The sequence below is a fragment of the Coenobita brevimanus genome, chromosome 93 (genome assembly GCF_032717465.1).
Source record: "Coenobita brevimanus isolate Jiangsu-jjx chromosome 93, ASM3271746v2, whole genome shotgun sequence".
In the NCBI taxonomy this organism is placed as follows: domain Eukaryota; kingdom Metazoa; phylum Arthropoda; class Malacostraca; order Decapoda; family Coenobitidae; genus Coenobita; species Coenobita brevimanus.
Genome location: NC_137046.1, coordinates 25,523,570 through 25,540,566, shown reverse-complemented (window position 1 = coordinate 25,540,566; position 16,997 = coordinate 25,523,570). Strand labels below are relative to the sequence as shown.

At 43.2% G+C, this 16,997-nt stretch overlaps 1 protein-coding gene across 1 annotated transcript in view; it reads left to right on the top strand.

The window, feature by feature from the left end:
- Positions 1-16,997, top strand: part of LOC145412387 (sulfotransferase 1A1-like) — a 257,463-nt gene that overhangs the window by 91,009 nt on the left and 149,457 nt on the right. Inside the window, exon 3 of the mRNA XM_080282275.1 lies at positions 448-593. Within this exon, the coding sequence (XP_080138401.1) occupies positions 448-593 (146 nt within the window). The remainder of the gene's footprint in view (positions 1-447; positions 594-16,997) is intronic.

Genomic DNA, 16,997 nt, shown 5'->3' with positions numbered 1-16,997 from the left:
CAAAGTGATGGATAAAAGTGCCATATGAAGAACAAGCTGCTAAAGGTACACGTGCAGGAGCCGAGGAGGCTGCTCCCTCAGGTTGGTATGTACCCATGGTGAGGGGGTTGGATGAAATGGGGTTAGCATGCTCAGTGGTTTTTACTGGCCGTCTTGCTGGGCTGTTGTAATAAATGGTTTACAGTACATCAGTTTCCATCACAATGGTTACGTCACCACGTGTATAGGTGAAACCTCGGCGACGCATCTTGTTATCGTGTAGCACGAGTACGAGGCTTCAGTCTGACACAGTAATAATAAATGCACTGTACAGTAGGTTTATTAGTTTAGTGGACGTAAAATCCTGAGTTCACACTAAAAGAGTGAGATGTAAACAAAGGCGTTTTCTCATTTCATGTGTATGAAATTGGATGATATGATAATGTGTTAATGTCTTGTGTGTGTCAGTGGCGGTCGAGTGACGTGGTGGTGATGACGTACCCCAAATGCGGCACCACCTGGACCCAGGAGATAGTCTGGACCATGAGGAACAACCCGGACCTCGACAACCCTGAGGGTGCCACCACGCTGCTGGACCGCGTTCCTTTCATTGAGTAAGTGACGGGACAGGTAAAGAGGGACAGACATGCTGGAAGAGGGGGGGGGGGTTGAGAGATAAAGTCCTACAGAAATTGCTTGAAATATAAAAAATCCTCAAATAGTTTCCAGTACTTTTTTCTTTTTTAATACACACTTAAAATGAGAAAATTATTGATCATATACTGTTTACATGTGAAGGTTTAAGTCCATAGGGTTCATATCCATCCTCACATTATACTACTAGAAATACTGTACATAATAAGGAGTCAGTCCAACCCTGACCAACCATTATTATCTTAAGAGGCCGATGGTAAAGTAAATAATACCGTCAAATAACCAACGACCTGAGGGAGTTAAGCTTCATCCCTCTTCTGATCCAGCCGCTCACCATCCCACCTCCAAAACGAGACTCAGAAACAGAGCAGAAAAACGTAACGTTAATGGCATGGCCAGCTGGACCTGCCAAGAACTGGGGTCCCATGCATTCAGCCAGCCTCACACCTCCCTCTCCAGACTTACGAACTGAGTGCATGGAAGGCTGGGATAGTTCGCACGACCTTCTTGCACATGCCAGCTTCAGACCTTCTCCCTCTACTTTCTACGTCGCTGCCTTCCTCAGATCATTCTCGTTTCGAACCTGCTCTTAAACATCCCAACCTCACATCAGTTCTTTCCACTCCCTTGTCCCCTGCCACTACAACTGCAAGAATTTAGTTAATGTATAGTAAGGATGTGGCCCAGGACTTCACCATGCCTGCCCCTGCACTGCCTTCGCTTTGTAATATCTAATGGAAGCCCCAAAATCCAGTTTTCAGAAGCAAGAGAGAGAATTTGTCCCTGTCAGGCTTAGGAATGAGGGCAATGAAAATATAGTATGGACATGGAGAAATCCACTCAGGTTATGGGAACAATGGAGAGAGGTAGTGAACATGTGGACATAGTGTTACAGTTTTAGAGCAGCACACATTTACTGTACAATGAATTTCTCTGTCATACCCTTTTCTTATGTCACTCTTCGTGTCCTTTTTTATTTGTTTTTTCATATTGTTGCTTGTCTTCATTTCATTTTTTATTTCTGTACATTGCATATGATTACTGATTCATTGCTCAGCTACATAGCCTCGACATTCGACCCTCAATCATTGAATTTTAACTGTACAGCTAGCAGGAAAACCAGTACTACCCGGGTAAAAAATTACGTCCGCGCAAACCGGCAGCGCCTGAGATCCCGGGGGGCCACCGCCCTGTAGGACACAACCCCCAGAGTCCCATTTTACCCAGTACGCCTATGTTCCTCCTTGGGCCTATTTCCTCAGCGGAATGTTCGCCATGAACCAGTTCCTACCAAGAACCTACTCACCCCATGGACCTATTTACCTACTGCCCACCCAACCACCCATCCACCCTGCCCACAGACTCACTCACCCACACACCTACCAACCCATTTACTCCCTATGGACCTATATTCCCCCTACCCACCAACCCACCCTGCCCATCCACCCACTAATCCACACTTCTCACCCACCCTGCCACCCTGTCTTCCTGCCCAATCACCCACCCGCCTTGCTCACCTGCCCACCCCATCCATTCTCCCACTCACCCGCCCCGTTGTAATAATACTGATATGGTTGAAACTCAACGGTAACTGTCCACCAAGCTCAACCATGTTGATTTCATTGGACTTGATTTCTTATAATTCTGGAGCTCAGGGGCGCCACTTAACAAACATTAAATCACACAAATAAATTCCTGTGAAAAGTTATCCGTTAGACCTCCTTCGAAGTTCCTTGGTAGTTTCCCCTTAATTTTCAGTATGAACAAACACACAGACAGACACAGTTTCAGTAATAAAGATAAGATTAGTCATTCTTCACTGACCTTCATGTGCATCAGTCGTCCCTTTTCTCTTACGGTGTTATTTGTCTTTCTTCATCCTCTGATTTCCTAAAACGTGTCAGTACAGTGTGTCCCTTCACCCCCACTTCAGATAGGCTATTAATTTGGTTCTGTACACATTCCTGCACTAAGCAACATTGCCGCCCTCTGCAGTATGTGAGCTTTATGTACTAAGCTCTCTGCATGCATCCTTCTATCGCATCCCATGCATTTCATCGTGTTGTTTCTATTACTTAAATTATCAAAATATATTGTGTTACACTTTCCTTTTAAAACTTACGTACATCTAGTCACCTATAGGCTTCATTTCCTCTCATCCGCATTTCACAAAGTGTAGTAGCCTGTGTCTTTTCTGTTTTCTAATGAGCCATTAACTTCCAAATGAAATCAATTACGCATCATCCCACAGTATGATAACTTGTCTCTGTTGTTATTGTCGTTCGCTTTTTCTGTGCTACAACTCATACACTTGTACTTCTTTATGTGCACGACTAGTCTGTGCATAGGCTCAACAGCCTGTTTCCTTAGGCCCAGCAATCCTCTTGTGTGCCACACAGCCGACAAACCACTATATGTCATCAATTCGGCACTGATACCCATCGTCCATATTGAATACTAGCATCGGCTGCATTGGTAATAGCGGTGTGCTATTATGACATGTCGGTGGGTCTTGTGGAAGACTAGTAAACCTGTATAAACCAAATTCCGTCTACCTGTCTATTGCCAAACGCCTTAATCTCGTAAGGGGTGGCCACAAACAAATCGCCTCCATGTCGCCCTGTCCTCGGCCATTTCACACCCCTCCCACCATCTCACTCATCCCTCTTTCATATACCTCACCACTACATCCCTCCATCTCATCCTCAGCCTCCCCCTTCCTCTCCCCCCCTCTACCTCACTCAGATACACTTTCCTCGTTAGTATCTCGCTCTCCTTCCTCTCCACATGGCCAAACCATCTCCGTGTATTTCTCCCAACGCTTCCTATCACATCCACATCCACACCACAATGCTGCTTCTCTTTCTTATTTGTTAGTCTGTCTCCCCATGCTCCTCTTAAATAAATCATTTCCACTGCTCTCACTTTTGACTTGTGTCCTTCCAACAACGTCCAAGCTTCACTTCCATACGTCAGAGTTGGTATCACAGTACTATCATGCAATTACTTTTTCACTCCCACACTTACTTTCCTATTTCTTATCACTGCATTCAGAGAACCAACAATCTTTCTTCCTTGTTGTACCGTTTCAAGCACTGAAGCCTCCAATCTTCCATCCTTAATCATCACACTACCGAAGTACTTAAATGTGCTCACACTTTTTATTTCCTCATCCTTCAACCTCACTGTACAGTACATTCGGTGACTTTATTTCTCTCAGAGACCGTTACTTTACTCTTCCCTACATTCACCTTTTGATTCCGTTTCTTACACACTCTTCCAAATTCATTCACCAAGCACTGCAATTCCCCTTCGTCTTCATTCAAAAATATAGTGTCATCTGCAAACAGCAGTACAGGGAGATTCCAAATGCCTCTCTATCTCAACAGGGCCGCTGCAGCACCTTAGTCCCATCCATATACCAGGGAGACATGACGCATCCCTGTTTCAATCCAACATTCAGACTGAAAAATTCACTCTGTCCACTGTCCACACGCACTGCAGCCTTAGCATCCTCATACATACTCTTCACGGCATTCAACAACTGTACTCCATATATTCTTAATATTTTCCACATTCCTTGTCTATCCACTCAGCCATATGCTTTGTATGAAAGCTGCATACAATATTTTTTCCTTCTCTAGAAACTTTTCCACTAAAGACCTAAGGATGAATATTTGATCTACACAACCTCTCCCCTTCATAAAACCTCCCTGTTCTTTTCCAATTAATTCCTCTGTTGTTTTCCTAACTCTGTCAATAAGAATCCTACAATATACTTTTCCTTCTTCACTAAGAAAACAAATATCCCTATGATTACCACACATATTTTTCCCCTTTTCCTTGGTGCAGGGGAATATTTATACCTGACTTCCAATCTTCGTTCCTCCCAGGCCAAGCCGCACATCTTCCACATCCATTCTACTACTGTCTCTCCCCCATGCTTCATTATTTCACCACACACTACAGCAGTTCCTGGGGTTTTCCCCATTTGACTTTCTTCATTGCTTCCATAACTTCCATCCTGCTGATTTCTTCCTACCGACTCACCTCCCTCCTTCTTCCAGCCATTCCCCGGCCACTTATACTCGCATTACTTTCATTCTCTGTGTTTAACTGTTCCTAAAAGTGTTCTCTCCATCTGCTCACTTTTTCTCCCTTCTCCACCATTCTTATCATTCACTCCCTTACTAACTTCTTTATCTCCCTGTCTGACTCTCTTTATCTCATTTTCTAAATTTTTTTTTACATTCCCTCCAATTTACATTCGAATTCCTTCCAAATTCCTCATTCACTCTTTTCTTTCTCTTACAAATTTTTTCACCTCTCACTTCGTCTCTAAATATAACTCTCTCTTCCGTCTCCCAGCTTTCTCCATGCCTCTGCTTCCCATCCCTAACTACATGTTTTCTTCTTTTGCACCACAGCTTGTCTCACTTCATTCCACCATGCTGTTCCGTGCACCCCCTTTCGTCTTCTCTTCACCCCACACACCACCTCACACGCTGCACAGATTTTTGTTGTGATTATCTTGAACACATCTAGCACCTCCCCTATCAGCTCTGTATCATATTTACCCAATCGCTCCTCCATTTCTCTCTTATATTCTGCCTTTTTTCCATCCTCCTGCAACGTTTCTACCCTCCTTGTATGGACTACTTCCTCCTGTTCTTCTCTCCTTCTATTCTTCCATTGCACTTGAACCATGATTTTCACCACCATTAAGTGGTTCTCAGAACGTTCACTTCCCCAACTTCTGTATGCTCTTGCATCCATTACATACCTTCCCATTTCTGTCATCCACACAGACATAATCAGTCATTCTCTGTCCTGTCATTCAGTTCACCACCTATCCTTCTCATCATTCGCCACCTGTACCTGTGGATCATTTTGTGCCTTAAGAAAGTATTGGCTATCACCAACCCCTCTCCGCGCAAATACTCGTACCCACTAGAACATTGCCATTCTTATCCACTTCTGCAGGCACACCCCACTCACCGACTACTCCATCAACCTTAAGATTCCCTACTTTCCCATTCATATCTCAAAGTAAAAGCATTGTCTCATTCCTCTCAAACTTTTCCGTGCACGCTTCCAAATTTGCCCAAATCTTTTTTTTTTTTTCATTCTGCCTACACGATCTTGCGTTGACGCATACACACACACACACACACACACACACACACACACACACAATCGCCCACGTTTTTATTTCTCGTTTGTCTCACCCACGCAAACCTTGAACCAGCTGTTCCATACTATCTTATATTTTCCTTCCATATGTTGCACACATCAGTACATACACCCTCTTTTGTCCTCTCATTCTTACCTACTCCCTTGCATAATCCCCATGGATACTAATATTCTCTCACACTATCATAGCATTTAGTCTCAGTCTAAGTATGTCTGCTTTTGCATCCTCAGGCACCTGGATAGTCTCTCTCTCTCTCTCTCTCTCTCTCTCTCTCTCTCTCTCTCTCTCTCACATCATCATTCGAACCCTTTACATTCCATATTGCAACCAGTGCCAAGTCCTTTGTCTGACCCTTGGTCGTCACCTGTTTGTCTGTCCTGATCCGAGGCTTCTTGCTTGTATTTTTAGCTAGTTGTTTTCCGGGGAGGAGATCTAACCCTCAGGCAACCCACTTGTTGACACGCTGGGAACACGTGTTGGTTGGTTATAAGGTTACCATCCAACCCCTGACTGGGACCGAACACGCCCCATTTTGGACAATAGACGATTTCTCCAATCACATTTAAGTACACTCGTTCCACATTGATGAGGACGACCTTCCCCCTTCAAGTAGAATATGCTGTACCTTCCTTAATAATGTATTGGTCTCTCGTTTTCATGGCTCCCCACTTGCTTGGCATCTCAACTCGCATTCTTTACACCATGTGTTTGCTGGTCTCTCATGCTCTGAGTGTAGACCGTATTCAGTCTATGACCCCACATTCCCTTGTGCTGTACTTTGCTCTTTTCATCCTTCAGAGAAAGTGAATGAGACTACCTGTCGTATGACACATTACCAAACCCCGGAGCATTTTTTCATAATTTACAGTTCACTGTGTCTGCTGTATCTCAACGTTGTCTTCATCCTGTTCAGCCCATGGGTGAACAGCCAAGTTCCATGGGTGTGGGGGTAGTTTTGGGGTCAGGTTTGGTCAGGTGCGTTTTTGATGCACACATCTGAGCCTGCATCTGCTCAATAAACAGTGGTTCCCCGTCACTTCCTTTGCCACTTAATACTATTCTCTTAGCGTTAGTACTTATCTGTTTAGTGACTGAGGCCAGTTTTTGCTTACGGTAGAGCTTTTTTTTATATCGACATCTCCCTCACGTCTTCCATCCTGTAGCGGATGCAAATCCTTCATTATTCTGTAAAGGATCCTCCCCACTTGTCTTGCCCCACTTCTGCCACCCCCACTTCATCAAGCAACAATTCGAAGGTAAGTAATGTCTATTGCTGGATGTTAGTTAGTGTAATATAAAATCATATTCAAATTCTTGCTCTGATAACTTACTTTAGGCTGTGTTTTATAACTACAGCACCTTCTTTGCTTCCCACTCTACAACTTTCTCCTTTTAATAACATGTATTGCCACACCCATTATCAAGGAATGCCAGGAGCAACCAGTTTGCTGCGCGTGTTGCCGTGAGCCGTGACCACAACAGGCGCGATCTTTCCATTCTTGGCCAACCTCTCGTGAACCCTCTCGTCATCCAGGAACGGGAAAAAGTCCTCATTGCCCAGGACATATGCTGTCCCATATCGTGCTGCCCTCCCATGACCTCCCTCGTCAAGTGGAGTAGTGACACATTAATGTAATCCCTGATTTTTGTTATTCTCAGTCTGGTAACTCTGTGTTCATAAGAATTAACGAGTATGTACTGGTATCTCGCTGGTACTACCATCCAACACTTCATCACTTTCAGTGGACCTTGCCAGGACAAAAGCATGCCATTTAACAGACCCAGGTCAACCGATTCCACCTTATATATATATATATATATATATATATATATATATATATATATATATATATATATATATATATATATATATATATATATATGGAGCCTCAGTGGTACAGTGGTAGAGTGTGCGCTTCGTACACGGGTGAACCAGGGTTCACACCCCGCCAGGGTAATAAACTTTGGGAGTGTTCACCCGGCCACGTACTGCATTGGCGGACACAAGGGGTGCTGTGGTTGAACCAGTGTCGCTTACTATAAAGTATGCTTGCACCCAGTTGGCTTGTGCAGGCCAATTACACTTGGTTCACAGACTACACACACATCCAAAGCAACTACAACACTACAGTTACACTTACAAGCACTTCTCACCCTATATACAATCTCTACCAGACAGCCTAAGCCACTTGGTAGGGATACATTGGCTGTATCGTTCCTACTTCGGTCGGGATAGGCCGGTCCTGCAGTGGATACTCAAACAGCTGATGATGATGATTATATATATATATATACTGTATATATATATATATATATATATATATATATATATATATATATAGATATATATATATCCCACCGGGTCCCAGGGTTGCTGGACGAGACATTGCAGTTGGAGGGTACTAAGCGTACCGCCCTCCGCCTATCGGCTCATAGTCGCTAAGGTCATAAGTCACTACCGGGGGGTTCCCTACTTTATAAAGATTTGAAAATTCCCAGTTCTGTCCATTACTGAGGACACTGGGCTTCAATGGGAGATTATATATATATATATATATATATATATATATATATATATATATATATATATATATATATATATATATAATTACAGGGAATTTGTGTAACCAGTGCTTTCATGAAATCTCTAGGGAATTCGTGAGATAAGTTTAAATTAGGATGGGTTAATTAGGGTTAGGTGGGGGCGCCCATCATCCACCCACTTAGTGTAGCGATACTAAATTTTAGGGTAGCTCTACGTCTACACTGAATGGCAAGCCAAATGATTTCCTATAAACCAGGAAATCATTTACAATCCTGGGTGGTAACCTTATAACCAATAAACACATGTTCCCTACGTGACAACAAGTGGGTTGGCGTGTCCTTCCCGGAAAACAAATAACTAAAAATACAAACAAGCAGCCTCGGACCAGGAATGACCAACAGGTGACGACTAAGGACATAACAAAGGACATGGTGCGGATTACAACATGGAATGTAAGGGGTGCGGATGATGAGATGAAAGGGAGATTGTTCAGGTGCTTGAGGATACAAAAGTGGGTGTGTGTGGCATAACTAAGACTAAATGGTGAGGTGAGAGGGTGGGAGAACGGGAGTATGGAAGGGGTACATTTGAGGGAGTAGGTGAGAATCAGAGGGCAAAAGAAGGAGTTTGTATTGTTGTGTACAAGATATGGAAGAATATAAGAGAGCATGGATCCTTCGGCTCAAGGATTGTGTGGGTAAAATTGAAAGTTGGGCTACAAATGTGGGCGATTATGTGTGTATATGGGCCGATGGAAGATCGTGCAACCAAAGTGAACGAAGAGTTCAGGGCAAATTTGGTAACGTGCATGGAAAACTTTGGAAGGAATGAGTGTTTTTGATTGGAAATATGAATGGAAAGGTAGTGAATGCGAAGGTGGATGGAGTAGTTGGAGAGTGGGGTGTGCCTGCGGAAGTGGATTAGAGTGGCAGTGCTCCTGTAGACATTTGTGCAGGGATAGGGTTGGTGATAGCCAATACCCTCTCTAGACAAAAAATGATCTACAGGTGATTTGAAGGGCGGGTGTTGGACTAAATGAACAGAAGGCAATGATTGATTATGTCTGTGGATGATAGAATGGGAAGGTGTGTAATGGATGTAAGAGTATACAGAGGTTCTTTCTGACAACCATATGGTGGTGGTGAAAGTCTAGGTTCAAATGAAATGAAGGATTAGGAGAAGGGAAGGACAGGAGATAGTAGTCCATACAGGGAGGGTAGAAAGATTGCAAGACGATGGAAAAAGGCAGAATATAGGAGAGAAGTGGCGGAGCGACTGGATAAATATAGATTGGAGCACTGGGGGACGTGGAAGATGTGTGCAAGATATTCACAGAAGAAATCTGTGCAGCACATGAGGTGGTGTGTAGTGGGAAGAGAAGACGAAAGGGGTGCAAGGAACAGCATGGTCGAATGAAGAGGTGAGACAGGCTGTGGCGCAAAAAGAGAAAGCATATAGTGAGTGAACGAGAAACAGGTGCGTGGAGGAAGTTCAGAGACGGAAGAGAGTTATATGTAGAGAGCAAGGGAGAGGTGTAAAGTTTAGTAGAAGAGAGTAAGAAGAGAGTGGATGATGGATTTGGAAAGAATTTGAGTGTAAAGTGGAGGGAATGTAAGAAAATGTTCTGGAGAGTGGTAAAGAGAGTTAGACAGGGTAATAAAGATGTAAGTAGGGGAGTGAAAGATAAAAATGGTAGTCTGCTGGTGGAGAAGGGATAAGAAGTGTGCAGATGAAGAGAATACTTTAAGGAATTGTTGAACACAGAGAATGAAAGTAATGCGAGTATAAGTGGTTGGGGAATGGGTGGGAGAAGGAAGGAGGTAAGAAGAGAGGAAGAAATCAGTATGTTAGAAGTAGTGGATGCAACGATGAAAGTCAAAATGGAGAAAACCCCAGGAATTGATGGAGTGTCTGGTGAAACACTGAAGCATGGGGGAGAGATAGTAGCAGAATGGATATGTAAGATGTGCAGTTTGGCCTGGGAGAACGGCAGAGTCCGGGAGGACTGAAGTCAGGTATAATGATTCATATGTACAAAAGAAAAGGGGAAAGAGAAGTGTATGCTAATCTTAGAGGCATTTGTCTTCTTTAATGTAATAGGAAAAGTATATGGTAGGATACTTATTGACAGAGTTAGGGAAATAACAGAGGAATTGGAAAAGAACAGGGAGGTTTTAGGAAGGGAAGGGGTTGTGGAGATCAGATATTCATTCTTACGTCTTTCGTGGAAACTTTCTAGAGAAGGTAAAGAAGTTGTATGAGGCTTTCATGGATTTGGAGAAAGCATATGACAGGGTGGATAGACAAGGAATGTGGAAGGTATTAAGAATACATGGAGTAAATGGGAAGTTCTTGAATGCCGTAAAGAGTATGTATGAGGGTGCCAAGACTGGAGTGCATATGGATAGTGAACCGAGTGAATTTTTCTGTTTTAATGTTGGATTGAAAGAGGGATGTGTCATGTTCCCGTGGTTGTTTAATCTGTATATGGATGGGGTTATAAAAGAGGAACAAGGTGGTGCAGTGGATGTTGGAGCAATCTTAATAAAAGAGGGGTGTTTGGAAACGCCCTGTGCTGTTGTTTGCAGATGATAGTGTTGTTAAGCGAAGACGAAGGGGAACTGCAAAGCTTGGTGAATGAATTTGGGAGTGTGTAAGAAACGGACTGAATGTAGGGAAGGGTAAAGTTATGATCTTCGAGAGAAATGAAGCCATTGAATGTGTACAGCAGGCTGGATGAGGAGGAAATGGAAAATGTGAGTGCATTTAAATACTTGGGTAATGTAATGAGTAAGGATGGAAGTTTATAAGATGAAGTGCTTGAAAGGGTACAACGGGGAAGAAAGGTTGCTGGTTCCTTGAAAGCAGTGAGAAGGAACAGGGAAGCAAGAATGGAAGTAACATATTCACTGCATGACAGTATTGTGATACCTACCCTAACGTATGGAAGTGATTCTAACCTTGGACCTTGTTGGAATAACACAAGCCAAGAGTGAGAGCAGTGGAAATGAGTTATTTGAGATGGGCATGTGGGGTTACGTGGAGAAACAGTCTGACAAAAGAGGAAGTGAAGGAGCGTTGTGGTGTGGATGTGGATGTGATAGAAAGCGTTAGGAGAAATTCACTGAGGAGGTTTGGCCATGTGGAGAGGATGGAGATCGCGAGACTAACGAGGAGAGTGCATACGAATGAGGTGGAGGGGGGCGAGAGGGAGGGGAAGGCCGAAGATGAGATGGAAGGATGGAGTGTAGAGGGATATGAGAGAGGGGTGCGTGAGCTGACAACAAGGCAGTGAAATAGCGCTGGACAGGGCGACATCCCTTACAGGATTGAGGCGTCTGGTAGTAGATAGACAGATAGATGGATAGATGGCTGCAGTTAGGTTAGGCTGGGATAACCTAGGTTAAGTTCAGGCTAGGTTAGGCTAGGTTAGTTAGGTTAGGGTAGGTTAAGTTAATTTAGATAAATGCTACGTTATGTTAAGCGTTCATCTAAATTAACCTAACTAACCAAGCCTAACCTAACTTAAACTTAACCTAGATACTCCCAACCTAACCTAACCGCAGCCTAAATTAACCTAACATTAAATAGCCAATCCTAATTTTAACTCATTTCACAGTTTCCCAAGGGATTTCATGAAGTCACTGGTTACACAGATTTCCTGTAATATATTCCTGATAGTAGAATAGGGCAAGACAGGAGGTGGAGAGATGAGATAGAGAAGTTTGCAGGCAAAATACGACAAAGATTAGCTGAGTCAAGGAATTCGTGAAAAAGGATGTGGGAGGCCTTCGTCCACCAGTGGATTTAGAAATGATATATATATATATATATATATATATATATATAATATAATATATATATATATATATATATATATATAATATATATATATATATATATATATATATAATATAATATATATATAAATATATATATATATATATATATATATATATATATATATATATATATATATGAGATGGGAGTAAGCAACACAAGATAACTAATTCTGACTGCATAAAAGCTAAGAAAAACAAAGTGAAAAGGTAACTGAACAAATAGTTAGGTGATGAAAAACATTAAAAATAAAACTAACTACAATCTCACAACACAGGTCCGAGTGTAAATAAAATTAGCTGACGTTAGCAAGAGCAAAATAAACATAATGAAAAATACCTAATATAATACAAGCTAATAATATTTACAATATTTACAATGAGATAATGAAACACAAAAGAATGAGAAAAACAAGTAACCTGATAATACCACGAATAATCACACTAATCTGGGAACAAACTTGCCAAACAAAAGAAATAACATCATACAAAAAAAGAGATAACTAAACTACACTCAACTGCCACAAAAATAATAATAATACAGTAATAACAATACTTGCGATTGGATGGTAGTACGAAGTGAAAAGATGTTCAGAAATATATACAACACAAAATACTGCTTCTCCTTCCTCTCTGATCTCCAGTCCAAACATTCCCTCTCTCGACTCCAATCCCACAAAAACTCGGTCTCCATTCAAAATTCTCTGCCTTAAATACCCCCCGGCTGCGTGCACGCGTCAACACGCAGCTGGAGGCTAGACGAGCAAAAAATAAAAAAGAGCTAGGCCAGTTAATCTCTCCCCCATACTCCAAACGTTATAAATAATGCTGATGAATACAAATCTTTATGTCGCCAGTTTAAGCTCCACCAAAAGTCACTTATATTAAAAACAATTTTAGTCACACCCTTGTCGAGAGAGCAAAGAGAATTAACTACGACTTTATAAATGTGTAAGCACCGAACAGGCAACAACATGAAGTGAGTGCTTGTGCATAGATGCTAATGCACACACAACTTCGATGCACACACACACACACACACACACACACACACACACACACACACACTATACATCCATGCACAATATACACAAAAAATATATATATATTCTTACACACGTAACACGCCCACACCTAAGAAAGAAGTTTCCCTTAGGAAAATTCATTCTTAAGAACGTGACAAACAATCGACGATGATATTGTCAATACCCTTAATATGTCTAAGATCTATATGAAACTGTTGAAGGAACAAACTCCAACGTGTCAATCGCTGGTTCTTCATCTTCAAATTATTCAGAAATTTGAGTGGGTGATGATCAGTCTATACAATGACAGTAGGTCCAAATGCAGGGACATACACAGAAAAGTGCTGCAGGGCGAGGATCAGGGCTAATAGTTCCTTTTCAGTAACAAAATAATTACGTTGAGAAACAGAAAACTTCTTACTGAAATAACAAACAGGATGCTGTATGCCATGATCGTCGTCCTGCATTAACACAGCTCCTGCAACCACATTACTTAGCATCTACAGCAAGTTTAAATGGCTTATTAAAGTTTGGTGCAGCCATAACTGGATAATTACATAAGATCTCCTGGGCTGCATCAAAACTATTCTGACACACATCAGTCCGGACTTATTTTCTATCTTTCTTAAGCAATTCAGTGAGAGGGGCCACTACTGTTGCAAAGTTCTTCAAAAAACGACGGTAGTAACCAATACTGCCAAGGAATCGCCGAAGCTCGCGCCTGTTTTGTGGTGCCTTAAAACTCTTTATTGCTTCCACCTTAGAGTCAGGGGGGCGTATACAACCATGACCATCCACATAACCAAGGTACTGAACTTGTGCACAAACAAAGTCTGCACTTCTTCAAATTTACTACAAGGCAAGCCTCGGAAAGCGTGGACAGCAAAACATCTAGTTCTCTTAAGTGGCTTTCCCAGTCATCAGTAAAGACTACTACATCATCCAAGTATACCACACAATGCTTCATACCACTGACAACCATGTTCATTAATTGCTGGAACGTTGCCTGGGAGTTTTTCATACCATACGGCATCACATTACACTGATATGTTTGTCCGTCTGCCACAAAACAAGACTTCCTTATCCCGTTCGATCAAGGGCACTTGCCAGAAGCCTTTCTTGAGATCTAACTTGGTGATATAACAAGATGAGCTGATGCGATCAATGCAATCCTAAAGCCGGGGCAATGGGTACATATCAGTCTTGGTTAGTACGTTCACCCGTCTGTAGTCTATGCAAAATCTTGCGGTGCCGTCTGGTTTAGGTTGCAACGTCACAGGGGAACTCCAGGGGCTAATGCAGGGAGATAAACCCGAGGGTCCAACATATAATTGAGCTCCTGACGCAGCATGCCAACACGCTGAGGACTGACTCGGTAAGGGGGCAACTTCACAATAATGGCATCATCCACATCCACATCGTGCTGAATCCAATCGGTCTTCCCAGGGACACTGGTGAATACTTCCTTGTAAGCTGACAAGAGGGCAACCAACTGAGATGCTTGGTCCCGAGGCAGATGTGCTAACTTGGAGTTGAGAGTGGGCTCCACCTCATCATTCTTCACCCAGCTACAATCTGGAAATTAGCAGTCCACCTCAAACAAGCCGCTATCAACACCCTCCTCAGCAGCAGCAGCAGTGGCGGAGACAAGGTGTACGGGAACCAGAGAATTTGGTGCATGTTCACATGGCACAGTTGGTGCTTCTTCCTTCTGTCAGGGTTCTCCACTAGGTAGTTGGTGTCTCCAATTCGCCACACTACAGGGTAAGGACCACTATACTTAGCGGCCAGCAGCTGACCCTGCAGTGGCAGCAACACCAAAGCCTCGTTGCCAACCTTAAACTCTCTCAGCCTGGCCTTTCGATTGTACCACACCTTCATGTTTTCTTGTGCCTGCTTGAGATTTTCCCTGGCCAGCTCCAGAGTCTTACTCATATGGGTCTTGAAGTCCCGCACATAACAGAGTAAGCTCTGGCTCTCAGCGAGGTTACTGCCCCAAGTCTCCTTAACCAAGCTCAAAGGACCCTGAACTCGATGGGCAAACACTAGCTCGTTAGTAGAGAAACCCAAACACTCCTGGGGTACAGCCCTTGTAGCAAACAGGAGGAACGGCACACCACAGTCCCAGTCCTTTGAGTGCTCCAGAAAGTACTTACGGAGCATATTCTTGAGAGTCTGGTGGTAACACTCCAAGGCACCTTGCATCTCCGGATTGTAGGCACTGCTCTTGACGTGTGTGATGCCAAGTTGGCCTAATAACTGCTGGAAGATTTTGGAAAGGAAATTAGACCCTTTATCTGACTGAACCTCCCGGGGCAAACCAAACTTTGTAAAGAAATCTAGCAAAACTCTAACCACTGCCTTAGCTTTGATAGAACGTAGTGGTATCACCTCACAGTACCTCGTGGAGGGGTCAATGATAGTGAGCAGATATGAGTAACCGCTAGAAGGTGGGGGCAAGGGTCCCACCATATCAATGATTAACCTGGAAAAAGGTGAATCAATGGCAGGAATGGGAACAAGAGGGGCCTTAGGGACAGACTGATTCAGCCTACCCACTACTTGACAGGTATGACAATGTTTGACAAACTTAGCCACATCTGCTGCCATGCGGGGCCCGTAGAATTCCGCACGCAGCCTCTCTATGGTCTTCCTTACAAACATGTAACCTGTAAATGGAGTAGAATGGGCCAGTTGAATTAGCTTCTGCCTGCACACATTAGGTACTATGATCTGAGGGTAGTCCCACATCCCATCATCTACATTCACACGTGGAGGTCTCCACAAAATCTCATCTTTTACACAAAAACACCCACCCTTCTTCTCAAAACCATTCACTGCACACAACTTCAACCTCTGAATCTCCTAGTCTCCAGACTGCAACTCCTTTAACTTCTAATTGTTCACCTCCTTCAACGGAACAGGTGGAATATCTTTCAAAGAACCCATAAATGTATCTGCCAAAGATATCTCATTGTCCGATTGTTTCGTGTTCTCGGACGTAGGACTATCTGTTGCCTCTGGTACGATGGCGTAGGGCACACTACAAGCAACCTTCTCCTGCCGACTCCTTTCTGCACGTGACATGGACCTAGTCACTGCACAAACTGGGAATACCTCCAGATCATTGGGATCAACCTGTGAAGGAACTTCGGGCACTGGCACCTCCAACAAAACTGGAGTGGTAATCTCCTTATCTCTCACTAGGTCATTGCCAAGTATTAAATCAACACCACTCACTGGTAAATAATCTACAACATCCAATCATGCCGATCCATCAAACAACTGACATTTACCCTCACAAGAAACTAGTGGCACAGTCTTTGCACCTGTTACTCCCCTAATCAGAACAAACTCTCCTCTTGCAACATCAAAAACTTCATTATCGGGCCTTACCTACAATGAAATTGAAGAACCAGTGTCACGAAGAATGCATACCGGATGCTGCATGCCATTCACCTTCACCGAACCAGAATACAGGTAGGGGGCATATGAAAAAGCAGGGGCAACTCTGCTCATCACCACCTGTACCACGCCTCCTGAAACAGTGGCTCTGCCACAGCTGTGGCCTTCTTCCCACCTTCCAGAACAACATCAACTCTAGAATGGGATAAAACATCAGAGTTTCCCTGACTGGGGAACCAACTGAAGGGGTAACCACGGGAGCTCCACGAGAAGCAAAGCTCACTGGCTTCACAACACGTAACTTTCGCCAACATCTATCAACAGTGTGACCTGGCCTCTTGCAATATGAACAAGTA